The sequence below is a fragment of the Ovis canadensis genome, chromosome 20 (genome assembly GCF_042477335.2).
Source record: "Ovis canadensis isolate MfBH-ARS-UI-01 breed Bighorn chromosome 20, ARS-UI_OviCan_v2, whole genome shotgun sequence".
Classification (NCBI taxonomy): Eukaryota; Metazoa; Chordata; class Mammalia; order Artiodactyla; family Bovidae; genus Ovis; species Ovis canadensis.
Genome location: NC_091264.1, coordinates 43,369,951 through 43,386,252, shown reverse-complemented (window position 1 = coordinate 43,386,252; position 16,302 = coordinate 43,369,951). Strand labels below are relative to the sequence as shown.

At 45.2% G+C, this 16,302-nt stretch overlaps 2 protein-coding genes across 2 annotated transcripts; one reads left to right on the top strand and one right to left on the bottom strand.

Moving 5' to 3' along the window:
* Nucleotides 1–4,844: 4,844 nt before the first annotated feature.
* On the top strand, nucleotides 4,845–6,297 carry LOC138425880 (putative olfactory receptor 2I1). The gene is given in 2 exon segments (XM_069564277.1): nucleotides 4,845–4,866; nucleotides 5,300–6,297. Coding segments are annotated over 2 exon segments (1,020 nt in total).
* A 1,148-nt stretch (nucleotides 6,298–7,445) lies between these two features.
* LOC138425697 (ubiquitin D-like) lies at nucleotides 7,446–9,902 on the bottom strand. The gene is made up of 2 exons (XM_069563880.1): nucleotides 9,716–9,902; nucleotides 7,446–8,465 (listed from the first exon to the last, which is right to left on the bottom strand). The coding sequence occupies exons 1-2, from the start codon at nucleotides 9,728–9,730 to the stop codon at nucleotides 7,995–7,997; spliced, it is 486 nt and encodes a 161-aa protein (XP_069419981.1). The 5' UTR covers nucleotides 9,731–9,902; the 3' UTR covers nucleotides 7,446–7,994.
* Nucleotides 9,903–16,302: the final 6,400 nt, after the last annotated feature.

The window sequence follows — 16,302 nt, the reverse complement described above, 5'->3', positions numbered from 1 at the left end:
AAACGGTCAGGCAGTGAGATGGAGTAAAAGGAAAGTGAGGGCTGAGTACTAGCCCAAAGAGCAAAAAGGAAAAGGAACACAGAGTCGCCACTAAAGCAGGAAAGAGGAAGAAGTAGAAGAAAAGACAAGGGGGAAGTCAAGAGGCCACATTCTCCCCTGAACCCCAGTTGCAACCTGCATGGACGTCACAGTTAGTCTGTGGAGGATGAAGATAGGGAAAAGTTAAGCTGGGGAGGCCATTAGAGATCCCATTCTTGAGGGTATCACCCCCTACTCCATTCTGCCTCCCTGAACCTGACACCTAGGAGCTATCACCCCTATTCACATCCTGCTCTATTCTCGGATCCTGCCCTTGCCCACAACAACCCCTGGCCCTCCTCTTTACCTCCCACTTCCCTTTCCCTCAGGCTTCCTCTTCCCTGCCTCTCCCCAGACTTTCCCATAACTTTCCCATCCCCAGGGGACCCACTCTCTAAAGTGCACCCCACCCCTAGGCATCAGCTGCGGAAGTGGCCTCCTCCCCTCACTCTGCAGAACTGAAGTGGGAGGTGACTGGGATGGGAAAAGGAGGGGTGCAGGCAGGGTGACCCGCTGGTGGAGAAAGAGAAGGACCACCACAAAAGCCCAGAGGAAAACTCACTAGCTCAAAGGGAAATTGGTGTCTGGGCTCCCTGGGCCAGCCTCTTTTAGGAGCTTAGGAGCTAAGTAGCAGCGCACTCACCCATGGATCTCACCTCCCCAGCCTGCACTCCCGGATCCCCCTGCTTCACTTCCTCCCCAGGCTCTCTGGGATTCACAGATCAGGGTCCCAGGGAGGGACTGGAGAGTCTGGCAGGAGAGGATCTCCCTTGGGGGCCAAGAAAGAGATGTAGGAAGCAGAAGTGGGAGAGGAATAGAGACAAAGGCTTCAGCTCAGTCCAGAAAACATGAGTGGGTGCTCACTCTGTTCCCTGGCAGCCTCTCTGTCTCTCTAGGGTATGTGCTGTCACTGTAAGGGTCAACTAGGGAAGAGGCGAGGAAACTGGGAGAAACTCAGGTGCCATGGGGCTGAGAAACAGGAGCTCTGGGTCCCCCAGAGATGTTGGACCAGGGATTGAACCCAAGGCCCCTGAATTGGCAGGCAGATTCCTAACCACTGGACCAACAGGGAAGCCCTATAATGAAACGAAAAGCAGAAGGTGAAAAAAGATGGTTTGTTTTTGCAAATTCTAAAGGCTGTGGGAAATGAGAAGAAGCTTGGAAAGGCTTCCTGGAGGAGGTGATGCTTGTTTTGAAGCTGGAGGGGTGGGGAGGAATGAGGTTGGTGCAAGGGGACAAGGAGGGCATTCTTTCAAGCGAAGATACAGAGGTGGGGATGCACAAAGAGTCACCCAACCCCACCAGGGCAGCAAGTTTATGTGAGAAAAAGTAGAACACATGTTGGGCCTGGAAACTTGAGGCTGGATTCTCAGAAGCCTTGAATGCCAGACCTCAGACTACTGGCTCTATCTGGGGAGAGGAGGCACTGGAGAAAGTCACATACTTCTCCAACCTTCCAACACTCTTATTGAGGCAGGAATCATTTAAGTTAATTTCAAGATGAATACAAGGACTCTGAAAGATCCTGAGAGACATGGAAAGAAGATCAAAGGGACCATGGTGAAGGTTTCTGGGTTCAAGCGTCTTCACTAGGCCCCCAAAAGAGGCAGCTCACAGAATAAGAGGAAATATTTGTAAACCATATTATCTGATAAGGGGTTAATATTCCAAACAAAAACATATACAACTCAGTAGCAAAATAAATTCAATTAAATAATTGTCAAAGGACTTGAACAGATATTTTTCAGGAAGAAAAAAATCTGATTAAAAAGTGGACAAAGGATCTGAATAGATGTTTTTTCCAAAGACATAAAAAAGGGCTACCAGAAACATGAAAAGGTGCTTGACGTCACTAGCCATCAGGGAAATGCAACTCAGAACCACAATGAGAGGGGATTGGACTTCCCTGGTGGTCCAGTGGTTAAGAATCTGCCTTTCAATACAGGAAACACGGATTCAGTCCCTGGCCTGGGAACTAAGATCCCACATGCCTCAGAGAAACTAACCTTGAGTGCCACAAACAGAGACCCAGCACACCACAACTAAGACCCATCACAGAACTTCCCCCAAAAAAAGCACAGTGAGATATCACCTTACACTTATTACAACAGCTATCATCAAAAAGACAAGAGAGATAACAAGTGTCGGTGAGGATGTGGGGAAGAGAACCCTGGTGTGCTGTTGGTGGGGATGTAAAGTGGTACATACAGACGTGTGTGTTTCAAAGGAAAGCAAAGTGGGTGAGGTGGGAAATAACAGCATTGAGGAGTGTCGGGGGTAAAGCTGATGAAGTGAGAGCCGAACCTGCGTTCAAAACTGAGGATGACCTCATTAAATGTATAACATCTCCCACGGGTCAGGGTTGCTACCTACGTTTTACAGACGGTGACACCAAGAATCACTGAGGTTGAACAGCTGGCTGAAGGTCACCCAACAGAGAATGAAATCCTAAACCAGTTAAAAATTAAAAACATTTTTATGCTTTGTTTTAATTTAAACACATAAATTGGGATGCAGACTTTTTTCTATTTTTTTAAAAAACATTTTTATGCTTCTTTTTTTTGTTTTGAACACGTAGGAATCAAACCTAATAAAATGAGATGTGGGCTTTTTTTCATTCTTTAAAAAGCATTTTTAAGGAAAGACATCTTTGCTGCCACCACCAATACTGATTCGCCATCACCACAAGGGTCAGGTCTTCGCCTTGTCTACACCTCATTACAGGGTTCTCCGGGAACCCGCATCACCACCTCTACCTGGATCTCAGTGTATCCCAGGACTTAGGGGGCTTCTTGCCCCAGGACATTCTATTCATTCCTCTGCTGACCAGCAAGAAGCACCCACCCTGAGTCTTCTTCCCTAAGGTGACTGCTGTGATCTCAGGCACCCATTCCAGAGATAACAGTCATGTGACTTGGCCTTTCTTTCATCCCTCCAAAGGCCACTTCAAACACAGGGACTCCAGATCAGGAGCAAGAGACCAGCCTCTCATCTGTTAGCTGAAAGCCTAAACATCAGTGCCAAAGAATAAGACATGAAGGTAGGCTTATTACCACATCCCACTTTTTAAAAATGGTCTTATGAATGAAAGGTGCATTCTAGAACACCAAATGATGTGTGAGGACACCTTAGAATATTTTTTACAACATATTTGTGTTCTGGATGCTTGAGGGGGATAATGGGGTGTTTGTGTGTGTGTATAAACATGTCTGAGCTACTCGTTTGGGAATGTGTGTGTACCTGCAGTAAAGATGTCTGTGCAATTTTACCACTGTGCGCCTGTTTTCAGAGTTTGATGGGTTTGCAGAAGAGTGTCTTAAGCCTTGCCTGGCTGAACTGTTGTGTATCTATGTAGCCACAGAATTAGAAAATTTGACTTTTTATAACTCAACATCCCTAACACCATTGAACCATAAGCCTAAATGTCAGCTTTCATACTTTTTTCATCTTTGATATGACTATAATATTATCCAGAAATAAAAGTAAATCTTTGTAAGGAATTTTATCCATCACAGTCCTTAGTATATTAGAGCCTGGTTCATTTAAAAAAGCAAGGATCCCTGAATTAATCAGATTTGGGTTGAAATCCTAAGAGGCATTTACAAACTATGGGACTTTGAGCAAGTTATTTAACCTCTATTGCCCTCCTCTCTTATTATATAAAATAAGAATATTATCTAACTTTTCACATAAGGTCAGAGTGAATATATGAAAAGGGATATAAATTCACACACCAGTTTTGTCCTTGCCTAGTGTAGGAACCCTCTAGAAGCCTATTTCCTGATATGAAATAGAGTTTAATAGTTAACATTTATTCACCATCTACGACATTGTCAGAAACTGATGAAAGAGCTTGACATGTTTGACCTATTTAACCAATTCTGCTTTCACGTGAGGAAACTTAAGCACAGAGAGGTTAAACAACATTGGCCAAGGTTGCTCGGGTAAGAAATGAGAGAAGCAAGAATGCAACAGGAGCAGTCTGACTCCCAAATCCTTGTGTTTTTTTAAAAATTATATTTATTTATTTACCAACATTTGGCTGTGCCGGGTCTCGGTTGCAGCATAAAGTATCTTCACTGTGGCATGCAGGACTCTTTTGTTGTGTCGTGTGAACTGTTAGTTGTGACATGTGGGATCTGCTTCCCTGACAAGAGATTGAACAAAGGGTCTCTGCATTGAGAGTGCCGAGTCTTAGCCCCTGGACCACCAGGGAAGTCCCCCAAACCCTTATTGTTAATCAAAACATTAATACTTGTTCTGCTTAATGAAGATAAATGAGAGAACCATACAAATACAATGTTGTATTAGGGGAAAGAAGGTTCTTTTCTGAACAATAAAAATTATAGGATTATAATTTAAGAACAGTGAATATGATTTTTAAAATAAGTTATCTTTATAATGATACCTGTCAGGGACCATGCAGTAGGAAGATTTCTATGTGACTTTTATCCATCACAACAACCATGATGGTTTCTGTACGGTTAGAATTTAATTCGGCATTACCTCAAGGGTTAAGACTTTTGCATCCACTTTTACTTTGCTTGGAAAATACTTATTAAAGTGAAAAAAATATTTATTAAAATGAGAGCCAGGAAGGTAGTACAGGAACCTCAGAGGTCACTTAGTTCATACTCAATGGTTCACATGAGAAAAAAATTGAGGTGGGAGGAAATGAAGTGACGTCCCCATATCACATCATTAGCCAAAGGGAGATCTACTAGGTGAAACCTAGGTCTCCTGCCTAGTGGTCTTTCTCTACCCAGATGACTCTGGATTTAAAGGCTGGTATATATGTGTCCATCTGGGTTCTTCACGCTCCTCACAGTAGCTGGTGAGCAGGAGTGGCATGGACATTGGACACAGCCTAGAAGAGAGGTTCACCACAAATTAAAATTTCTCCTTCTGGCAGGAAAGCCACTGAAAAAACACTGATTTTGGAAATCAAACAGTCCTGAGTACAGGACCACTCACTTATCTATGACCTTGGGATACTTTACCTTACTGAGCCCAAGTCTCTTCATCTCTAAGAGGGAGATTCTATTATTTCCTCATAGAATTTTCTGGTAAATATATAACTAGAGTATACTAATATATGGCTGCCTCCCTAAACTAAGGGTTCAGATCTGTAAATGAGCTCCAGTGGACACCTAAGCATGTGTGTGCTGCCATCTGTTCCCCCTCCCCCCTCCCATGGTCCGGGTTTTCCTTTGCTTGTAAGGGACACATGGCCCTGTGTGTCGTCCTTCCAAACCTGCGAGTTTCCCTCTTTAGGGCAACCACAGCACAGAGGAGCGCTTCCTCCTGCTGGGCTTCTCCGACTGGCCCTCACTGCAGCCTGTCCTCTTCGTCCTCGTCCTCCTCTGCTACCTCCTGACTCTGACGGGCAACTCGGCGCTGGTGCTGCTGGCGGTGCGCGAGCCGCGACTACACACGCCCATGTACTACTTCCTCTGCCACCTGGCCCTGGTGGATGCGGGCTTCACCACGAGCGTGGTGCCACCCCTGCTGGCCAACCTGCGCGGCCGGGAGTGGAGGCTGGAGCGCGGCGGCTGCCTGGCGCAGCTGTGCGCATCGCTGGCGCTGGGCTCGGCCGAGTGCGTCCTCCTGGCGGTGATGGCTCTGGACCGCGCAGCCGCCGTGTGTCGTCCGCTGCGCTACGCCGGCCTCGCCTCCCCGCGCCTCTGCCACGCTCTGGCCGGCGCCGCCTGGCTCGGTGGCCTCACCAACTCTGCCGCGCAAACCGCGCTCCTGGCCGCGCGGCCGCTGTGCGCGCCCGGTCGGGTAGACCACTTCATCTGCGAGCTGCCCGCGCTGCTCCAGCTGGCCTGCCACGGCGGCGGCCAGGACTCCACCGAGCGCCAGATGTTTGCTGCCCGCGTGTTCATCCTGCTGGTGCCGTCCGCCGTCATCCTGGCCTCTTATGGCGGCGTGGCCCGTGCTATATGGGCCATGAGGACCAGAGGCAGCCGCAGGAAAGCGATGAGCACCTGTGGGTCTCACCTGACAGCCGTCTGCCTGTTCTATGGCTCAGCCATCTACACCTACCTGCAGCCCACACACAGCTACAACCAACGGCGGGGCAAGTTCATTTCTCTTTTCTACACGGTAGTCACACCCGCCCTCAACCCACTCATCTACACCCTCAGGAATAAGGAAGTGAAAGGGGCAGCGAGGAGGCTCCTGGGGGGTGTGAGGAGAGGGCAAGATGCTCAGTGAGTCAATCGGGGAGGGAAGGAGGAGAGTGTTACCCCAGGGCCCAAGGATGGGAATGCCCAGTGGAAAGGGTTTAGCCTTCAGGCTGTTCATTTCTCTACAAGAATCCATCAGATTTGTCCTTAAGAAGCCCATGGTTAATGGGGAGGTCCCTTCCTCCCATCAGGAAAGGTTCTTGTGCTGTAGGGAAAACCCCCCATGTCCTTTAACTCTGCAGGTTTAGTAAGGGGAAAATGGCCCTTGGGCTTTCTCCTAAGCTGATGAAAATAAGAAAGTGAGATTTGGGGAGGACCTTTCCCATCTTCAGGCTTACCGTATTCCCAAGTCAAGAGTGCGTGTGCTGGCAAGAGATGTATGAAGATCCCAGTCTAGTGGAAGAGGCCATGGAAGACCCCATGGTGTCTGTCATGAGACATATCCCTAAGTGACAATCAAATCATAGACTCAGCCCTGCGGGAGATTCCATCCAAACAAAGAAGACATGGTCTCTCATTGCAGGGAATCAGTGCAAACAAATGCCCTCCTACCCAGTTAAATAGTGCCCACCTCAGAGAACTTCACCCATAATTATAGTGAGCAACACCTTGTAAGTGCAGTCTGTGCTAAGTGGTGTTAAGTTCAGAAAGGCTTCTGCAGGAAGTGGTTCTTGAGACAGTTATAAACAAGAGAAGAGACTAGAGCGGAAGACAATGGACATGTTTCAGGCTCCAAGAAAAACATGTAGGTGATTGGGAAGGAGACCTAAGGTGGTGAGACAGGAGTAAAGGAAGGGAGAGAGATGGAGGAAGCAGAGAGGGGAACACTCCACTAGCCAGACTGTGGGCAGTGTGGGGTCAACCCAGAAACCAATCCTCAGCCCCCGTCCAACCCAGAGAAGACCTGCTAGAGCCTAAGGCAGTCAGGACTGAGACTGCTCCACAATCACTCAATTTTCTGAAAATCTGTTCCCACCTAAAGTACATCTACTCCCAAGGAGCCCCCACTAGAGGCATACTCTAGATCCCTACCGTGAATATCTTGCCATGACCACCATCATCCCCAGAAATAAGAATGGTTTAATAAGAGTGTGAGAAACAAAGTAGGAGGGGGCATGTTGCCAAGTTTCACTTCATAACAAATAGCTTTAAATAAGATGAGGGGAAGTCATTGGATTGAATTTCTAAATTATTTATTAATAAGATTGGAATCATCACACTAAATAGTTCACGTCACAATAAAGCATTTGGCTATTCTCTATAAGTAGAAAGTAAATGTAGCTCAACAATTTTTGAGTGATATGATAGAAGAAGCACTGTGCTAAAAATAGACACAAACAGTAATTAGAAGAACATGGATCACAACCTAAAATGTACTCTTGTTGGTTGGGAAAGGAAATAGGAGTTTTCCTATAAGTCAGAGCCAATTCAGGATTAATCTGCAAGTTGGCTTTGAAGTTACCTCTAATAGGTTTTCAAATTTCAATATATTCTAACATATCCACATATAATGTATTATATGCAATTTTGCAATTATTCAATCATGTGAGAATGAAAGAATCAATGAATTAGAAATGTTCTACAACATTCTTCACCAGCCCAACCTAAATCTTCTATTTATCTTTCACATTAATTTTGGGAGATTTTCAGAGGGTGTGGTTAGTGAGTAAGAAGTAAACAGAAATGAGCTCCTTTTTTTCTGCTATCACTCCATCTGCAGGGTCATCACCCACCAGTGCAGGGGAATGTCATGAACATTAAATGGGTCTTTTTGATGCCATAATCTCCCATGATCTTCCCATCTTCCAGTTTCTTTCCGTTGCAGATCACAATCTGCTCCTTAGGGGGTATAGCGGTCTTCATCTTGATCATCTCCTTCACCTGGGTCACTGGGGTGGACCTTCGCACCTGGAGCTCGTGCCTCTGCCCCTCATCACCAGGCTCCACCAAAACCAAGTGCAGCTCCTCATCACTGGGCTTCACCACCTTCAGGGTGAGGTGGATGGTCGTCTCCTTGTCAATGCCATACGATGACAGAGTTCTCTGTGGCTTTAGGATCTTCCAGCCCAGCTGGAGGACCTGATCTTGCACGGGAACCTTGGTCTTAGACCGGACATGTTCACTGATCTTATTTACTCTGTCTCTCAGATGGGCAGTGAAAGTCATTGGGTTCCATTCCTCAGAATGGACAATCACCTGGACAAAAAAAGGCCAAGAGACAGTTGCCTAGAATGCGTGCCTCTTCTACACCCTTTGTGCCCAGTCCATCATTGCTCCCACACTTCACTGCCAGTCTGGTGCTCCAGATCCTTTACAACAAGCTGTGCCCCTCCTTGTTTGAAACTTGTTTTTGAAATTTCCAGGTAGTAATACAAGAAAACCAGTCTTATCCCTTTGTCCTCTAATCCATTGCAAAATGTTATTGATAATTTCCTCTCTTATTTACCTGTCTCCTCTCCAGATAAATGTTGTCAAATGTCAAAAACTAAATACACTAGAAAGCATTCAAAGATGTACACCAGATTTGAAAAACAGCTCTCTAACAGAATTCCCAAGACTTGACAGCCTAATGGAATACTCACATGGCTGTCCTCCATGACCATGACTTCTTTAGAAGGAAATTCTGTTTGCAACACATCTTTTCTGTACTGTTAGTTTCTTTCTTAATGCTTTAAATAATAACTCACACATTGTAGTGAAGCTATGTTCAATATCACCTGTTCATGTTTCCTGTGTTCTTATATCCACCTGTTGTAGAATATGATCCCTCCTTTAATTGGACCAGGGTCCTGCTCACAGAAAGTAGGGACTACATCTGAGTCTTATTTCAATAATATGAACACAGGGAATCTCACTCCTGTGCTATCACCTGAAAGTCTTGGAGAACCACTTTCAGGCTTCATTCAAAATACCTTCCCAAACTAGATGCCACAGACATTTCTTCACTGAACTCTCACGCTTCTAAGCTAAGCATTAGCCTCATTCCAAGTTCTTTTTGTAGAGCATATGGTCTTACACAGGCATTAACAACTTAGAATAAATGAATTCTGCAGACCTCTCTTTTGGTAAAAGAAGAAAGCTTAAGAGCCCTGGAGGCCTAAACAGGATAAGAGAGAAAAAGATCAAGACAATATTCCCATAGTTTCAAGTCTTGCCAGCCCTGCTGAGCACAAAGCCCACTCCCACTTCCTACCATGTACCCCTAAGTGTGACCAGTGCAAGGTCTCAATGCAAGAGAACTCAGGAGCCAAGCGACCTGGTTCTCTTCATGGAAACTTTCTTCACATTCAGTAAGTAACAATGCCTATCTCCTCCCCTTCCAGATGCCTTTCCAGCAAACCCCCCTCCTCCTTTACCTCCCAGCACTGTCCCTCATCCATTTCCAATTCTCTCCCATGTCTCAGAGGTCCTCTCCCTTTCCCCACCCTCATATCAAATCAACTCACATCGACAGTGGCCATATCTGCAATCAGAGGAGCAGAATCAGGAGACAGAGCGAAGGACCTCGCCTCCAGTTTATACAAGCAGCTAAACTGGAAATCCCCTGCCTGGGTGCTGTGGTTTTCAAGTTTTTCCTCTCCCTTTGTTGTCAGACCGCCTCAAGTTACTTTCACTTTTGCTACTGGGGAGTCAAGAAGCAAAAATACCTTATGATTAGGCACTTGGCCCCACAGTCAACCCATTTGTCCTCCCTGTTTGAAACATGGCATGGTCTTTCTCTGTTGAGAATTTTCCCCTGATTTACAACCCACTATTCTCAATCCTGACTTGTGACTTCCTAGCCTGCATCTCTGACCTTCACTAGCTTGAAGACCTTTAACACTTGTGGTCCTCCCCTTAGCTTTTAAGACCCCCGCCCCGACACCACTGCTGCCATTAGTCAGAGAACTTCCTGAAAACAGAGGTGCCCGGGAGAGGACAGTGAGAGTTGCCATGGGTGATGTGACCAGGAGCAGCCTGTTAACCCTAGCCTAGCAGAATGTGTGAAGCTGACCTGGAGAAAACACATAAATAACCCTGGACTGAGAAGACCCATGAGTTCCAGTCCCAGGGCTGACACGCAATTAACCCGGGCAAGTCTGTTCACCTCCCTGGATGTTGGCTTTTTGATCTATACAATGAGATGATTGGAGAGAATTCCTAAGTGTCTTCCAGACTCAGAAATTTTGTTTATAAATGTCCTTTACAAAGAACTTTAGATTCCTGGGTCTTGAGTTTTCTAACATTCTTCTCATGCTGTCTGAGAACCTGGAAACCAAATCCACTACTTGAGAACAACCTGAAGCCAGCAATCAAACACTGACTCCCACCTTCCACATGCAAAACCACATAGCCTTGTCGCACCACAGTGCCTCTGTTTTCTCACCTTTACCCCTGGACCCTCACTAGTGTGACCTCAGAAATACCTGAGGAGCTGTTGACCCCCTGGATCTTCACATTTGGACTGGGGACAACAATCTTCACCATTTCACTGGTGGTCCAGTGACTAGGACTCCAAGCTCCCAATCCAGGGGACCCGGCCTCAACCTGGTCAGGGAAATGTATCCCACATGCCTCCACTAAGAATTCCCATGCCATCCCGCCTGCTGCAGCTATGACCTGGCACAGCCAAGTAAATGAATAATTTTTTTAAAAAAGAGAGAGAGAACATAAACTGTGCATGCTCAGAGGATTTTCTTGATCACTCTTATCTCCTAACATTTCAAGTTAGGAAATGTTCTCTCTGAAAGTCTCAGGACATCGGCATAAAACCCTTTTTTTTTTTTTAAATAAAACATTTTTAAAGTGCTTCAAATAATTTCAAAGTAAAAACTCTGTAAGAAAAGCCAAGTTAATCTCTTTACTGTGTTTTCAGTGAACATTTACTGTCCCTTCATTCATTGATAAATTTCACATGATCCCATTTTATTTCAGGAGTTTCCAACCTAGAGAACTTGGCTTTGGAGAAGTCTCTACACAAGTAATGGGATCCAGGAATTCATTCCAATATTTCAACAAAGTTAACATAAATCAAGTTGTTTTAACTGAAGCTCTTAATAGATAGTTAATAAAGTTGGTAAAACTAATTATTATTTAAATATACTTTGTGGCGTAGACAAACTTTTTTATAAACAGAATGAATATGAAGAGGGAAGAATGCAGCTTGATGGAATAGACTGAAAGCCCTGACCTGCTCTTCTCCCTTCAGATATTTCTGCAGGCTCCAAGAGTCTCTCTGTTTAGAAAACATGAGAGTGACCTCTGGCTACCCCACAATAGAAAAGGGCTACCCTGCACCCACTGTCCAATAAGATTGGGGAACTCTGAAACATCATCAGTGGCCAGGCAAAAAATGTCAGATCAGGTTGAGAGTGATAGAAAAAGTGAAACTCCTCTAGTATGACAAGGATGGGTGTTGGGTCTGGAGAGAGAAAGAAAAAGCTGTACAAAGCAGACTTGAGGAGACAGCTTTCAGTTTTCACATTTTATTTGCACCCCTCAATTTCTTAGGTCTCCACATCATTATTGGAAAGAGAAGTGGAGAATACACGGTTAAAGCTGCTTTAAATTAAATCATTCTTTTTTAATACCCTTTCTGCTTTGCCTTTCTGGCCTGGGAATGGACATATTGGGACCTATACCACCTTGGTGCCAAATTTACATTCTCAATCCCAGGAATACTTCCCAGGGGTGATAGTTGTCTGCTGACACCCTTCACATCTGTATCCACAGCCCCACCCTGAGCTGCAGATCTGTAGATCTAGCCACTTCTTTCCATGCGTGGGGTCCTGAATTCCCTGTGTAATTTTGAACATGCCAGGCTCTCTGCCACCAGATCATTGAACATGGCTTTCCCTTTAACTCCACCCCCAACACCATGGATTTATAAGAATATACAACAGAAGCAGCATCTCCTCCAGGAAGACCTCCCTGACTCTCTTCCATCCTATGCTGGGTTACATGCCCATTTTCTGTCCTTCTATACTCCTTCAGCAAACTTCCCAGAGCATGTTTCTCTAGAAATAATGTCATCGGTGTACTTGTCCTTCACCCTCAGTAAACAGTGAGACTCTTGAGGGTCATGGCTAAGTCTTAACTTGTATCTTCAACATTTCTCAGGCTGTCTGACACTCCATTCTTACTATATTTGCCAAATGTATGAGTAAATCAATAAATGAATGAATAAGTAAGTGAATATTAATAGGAAAATAACACTTCAGTTCAGTTCGGTTCAGTCGCTCAGTCGTGTCCGACTCTTTGCGACCCCATGAAACGCAGCACGCCAGGCCTCCCTGTCCATCACCATCTCCCGGAGTTCACTCAGACTCATGTCCATCGAGTCGGTGATGCCATCCAGCCATCTCATCCTCTGTCGTCCCTTTCTCCTCCTGCCCCCAATCCCTCCCAGCATCAGAGTCTTTTCCAATGAGTCAACCCTTCGCATGAGGTAGCCAAAGTACTGGAGTTTCAGCTTTAGAATCATTCCTTCCAAAGAACACCCAGGACTGATCTCCTTTAGAAGGGACTGGTTGGATCTCCTTGCAGTCCAAGGGACTCTCAAGAGTCTTCTCCAACACCACAGTTCAAAAACATCAGTTCTTCGGTGCTCAGCTTTCTTCACAGTCCAACTCTCACATCCATACATGACCACTGGAAAAACCATAGCCTTGACTAGACAGACCTTTGTTAGCAAAGTGAGTACCAATTATGTTACAGGAACTGCACAAGGTTTTATTAAATGGTACCTCATTAAGTAATTTAGGATTCTGTCAAGTAAGTATTAGTACCCTTATGGATAAACAGGATGCTAACTTACCCACAGTCATATTAGTGCTAGCTGTTAAGTAAGGGTTCCACACGCTTCCCTGGTGGCTCAGCAGTAAAGAATTCACCTGCCAATGAAGGAGAAATGGATTTAATCCATGGATCCGCAAGATCCCCTGGAGAAGGGAATGGCAACACACTCCAGTATTCTTGTCTGGGAAATCCCATGGACAGAGAAGCCTGGCAGGCTAAGCCCATAGGGTCGCAAAGAGTTGAACACAATTGAGAGACTAAACAACAAGTAAGGGTTCAAATGCAAACCTCTGTTTCTACAGTCCTCATCTTCTCACATTGTGCTTCAGTGGAAAGAAGGGTGGGGAGTATATGTCCTTGCATACCTTTTTATTATAGGTAATGTACGAGTTGAGGGGATAAATAGATAGAGGAAAGCAGAGGATGCAAGGAGCCTTTGGATGCATGTGGCAGACCCTGCGTGGGCAGAGGTAAACAAGCAGCAGTGGTGAGCGCAGGACTCAGAGCCTGGAGGAAGACTGCACGGTGGGAGAGAACTGCTCTCCCAGGACAGCGAGTAGTAAAAGACAACGCTGCGAGGCAATTCCGCAGAGCAATAGAAAAACTGCCCACTGGAGCAGGGGATTTTACTGCCTTGAGTTACTCTAGAGCAAGCCACAGATTTTCCCAGGAAAAACTACTTCATGTGATTCCCTCCCCAGATAGGATCCGGATTCCGAGAAACTCAGTCCTTTCAAGGAACGAGAATAACAAATCTGGACTCTGATCACTCTTTGCCCTCCTCCCTTCTTACGTGCAATTCCCTCCCAGCCTAAGTCCGGGGGAAGTGCTGTCCCAAACACCCCGGTGTCCCTTGCTGTCTATAAGGTTCTTCTTGGGAACTGACTCCTCCTTGCTTCTCACCACAGAGTCCATCTGAATTCTTTTTTTTTTTTTTCCTCTGTCACAGTACACTTTTTCAGAGGCAAAAAGATCTCTTCTCCGTTGCTCCTCTAACAAATTCAGAAAACTAGCCAAGTTCAAAGATCATGCTGTGGAAACTTTTGCAGGTTTTAAAACAAATGTCTTGGACATCCACAGCCTCCCAGCTTGGCCCTAGCTGACCAGGTGGTCTAAGGCACATCACTGACCCTACTGGGACTCCCTGAAGCAGAAGCCTCTTTCCCATCTCTTTCAAAATGCTCATGAAACAGTTTGTAGAACTGCCTTGAGATCAGGAATATTGCTTCAGAAATTCCAATCAGAAGGCTTCTCTGGTGGCTCAGTGATGAAGAATCTGCCTGCAATGCAGGAGACACAGGTTTGATCCGTGGTCCGAGAAGATCCCGCATGCCATGGGGCAGCTAAGCCCATGCACCGCAACTATTGAACCTGGCCCTAGAGCCCGGGAGCCACAGCTACTGGGCCTATATGCCAACTACCAAAGCCTGCTGGCCCTATAGCCAATGTTCTGCAACAAGAGAAGCCACTGCAATGAGAAGCCCATGTACTGCAACTAGAGAAAAGTCCCCACTCACAGAAACTAGAGAGAAGTCCATGCAGCAAGGAAGACTCAGGTCAGTTCAGTTCAGTTCAGTCTCTCAGTCGTGTCCGACTCTTTGCGACCCCATGAAACGCAGCACGCCAGGCCTCCCTGGTCATCACCAGCTCCCAGAGTTCATTCAGACTCATGTCCATTGAGTCGGTGATGCCATCCAGCCATCTCATCCTCTGTCGTCCCCTTCTCCTCCTGCCTCCAATCCCTCCCAGCATCAGGGTCTTTTCCAATGAGTCAACTCTTCGCATGAGGTGGCCAAACTACTGGAGTTTCAGCTTTAGCATCAGTCCTTCCAAAGAACACCCCAGGCTGATCTCTTTCAGAATGGACGGGTTGGCTCTCCTTGCAGTCCAGGGGACTCTCAAGAGTCTTCTCCAACACCACAGTTCAAAAACATCAATTCTTCGGTGCTCAGCTTTCTTCATAGTCCAACTCTCACATCCATACATGACCACTGGAAAAGCCATAGCCTTGACTACACCCACCTTTGTTGGCAAAGTAGTGTCTCTACTTTTTAATAAGATTCAGATATCCATAAATAAATAAAAAGAAATGCCAACCAAACTCAGTCAAAATGCAGCTGTGAATTCTTATTTAATAATGGCTGTAGGGAAAGTCTGTCTAATCTCAAAGAATGACCATTTGGAAAACATTTGTCAAAATAAAAAATGGACATGCCAAACTAAAACAACCCAAATCCCTTCCAGTAATAGGGACATAGATAACTAAACTGTAGAACAGCATCAGCAATAAACATGGTTGAATTATACCTGCAAGCAACGATACGGATGGACGTGCCACATACCAGCTGAGTGAAAGAAGACAAGGCCAAGAGACTGCAGAGAGTATGCTGCTCTTCATAACTCTTCAAACCAAGCAGACCTACCCAGAGACACAGAAAAAGAGACAAGCTACTTTGAAATTCAGAGTATATTTGTTTTTTAAATAAATGAAGTCCAATCTAAATGCTGACAGGGGTCACTTGAGGGTTTTCAAGAGCAAATAAGACGTTTGAGAACCCCCTGATAGCTCATCCTGTCACATGCTGTGCTGTGCTCAGTCATGTCTGACTCTTGGTGACCCCATAGACAGTAGCCTGCCAGGCTCCTCTGTCCATGGGGATTCTGCAGGCCAGAATACTGGAGTGGGTTGCCATGTCCTTCTCCAGGGGATCTTCCCAACCCAGGGATCCAACCCAGGTCTCCTGCACTGCAGAAGGATTCTTTACCAGCTAAGCTACCAGGGAAGTCCCATCCTGTCATGTTTAATGTTTACCTTTGGGAGCTTAATGTTTGCTAAAGCAATGTATTGAATGTAACTAATGTATGTTGCCTTATTAATTAATTAAGAGAAAACACATATTCAGTCAATTAAAGATAAAATCATGTTATAACCTAAACATAAATGTTCTAAAGGAAAATAAATAAAAGCAAAACAACAATTAGTGTTTAATACCATATAGTATGTCATCAAGCTGTCCTAAAAATGTAAAAACCATAAGTGTTGATTATGACACAATTACGCTTTGGAGTTTATATATGTTACATAATTCTTTTGTGGTACCAAAGCTATAACTAATTTTTTTTTCATCTATCTATCCTAAACCCAGAAATTTCACTTTAGGAATTTATTCTATCAGTATACTCATATATATATGAACTAAGATATGTATCAATACGAGCATATTCATGTGGTATTACTTGTCATCCAAAAAATGGA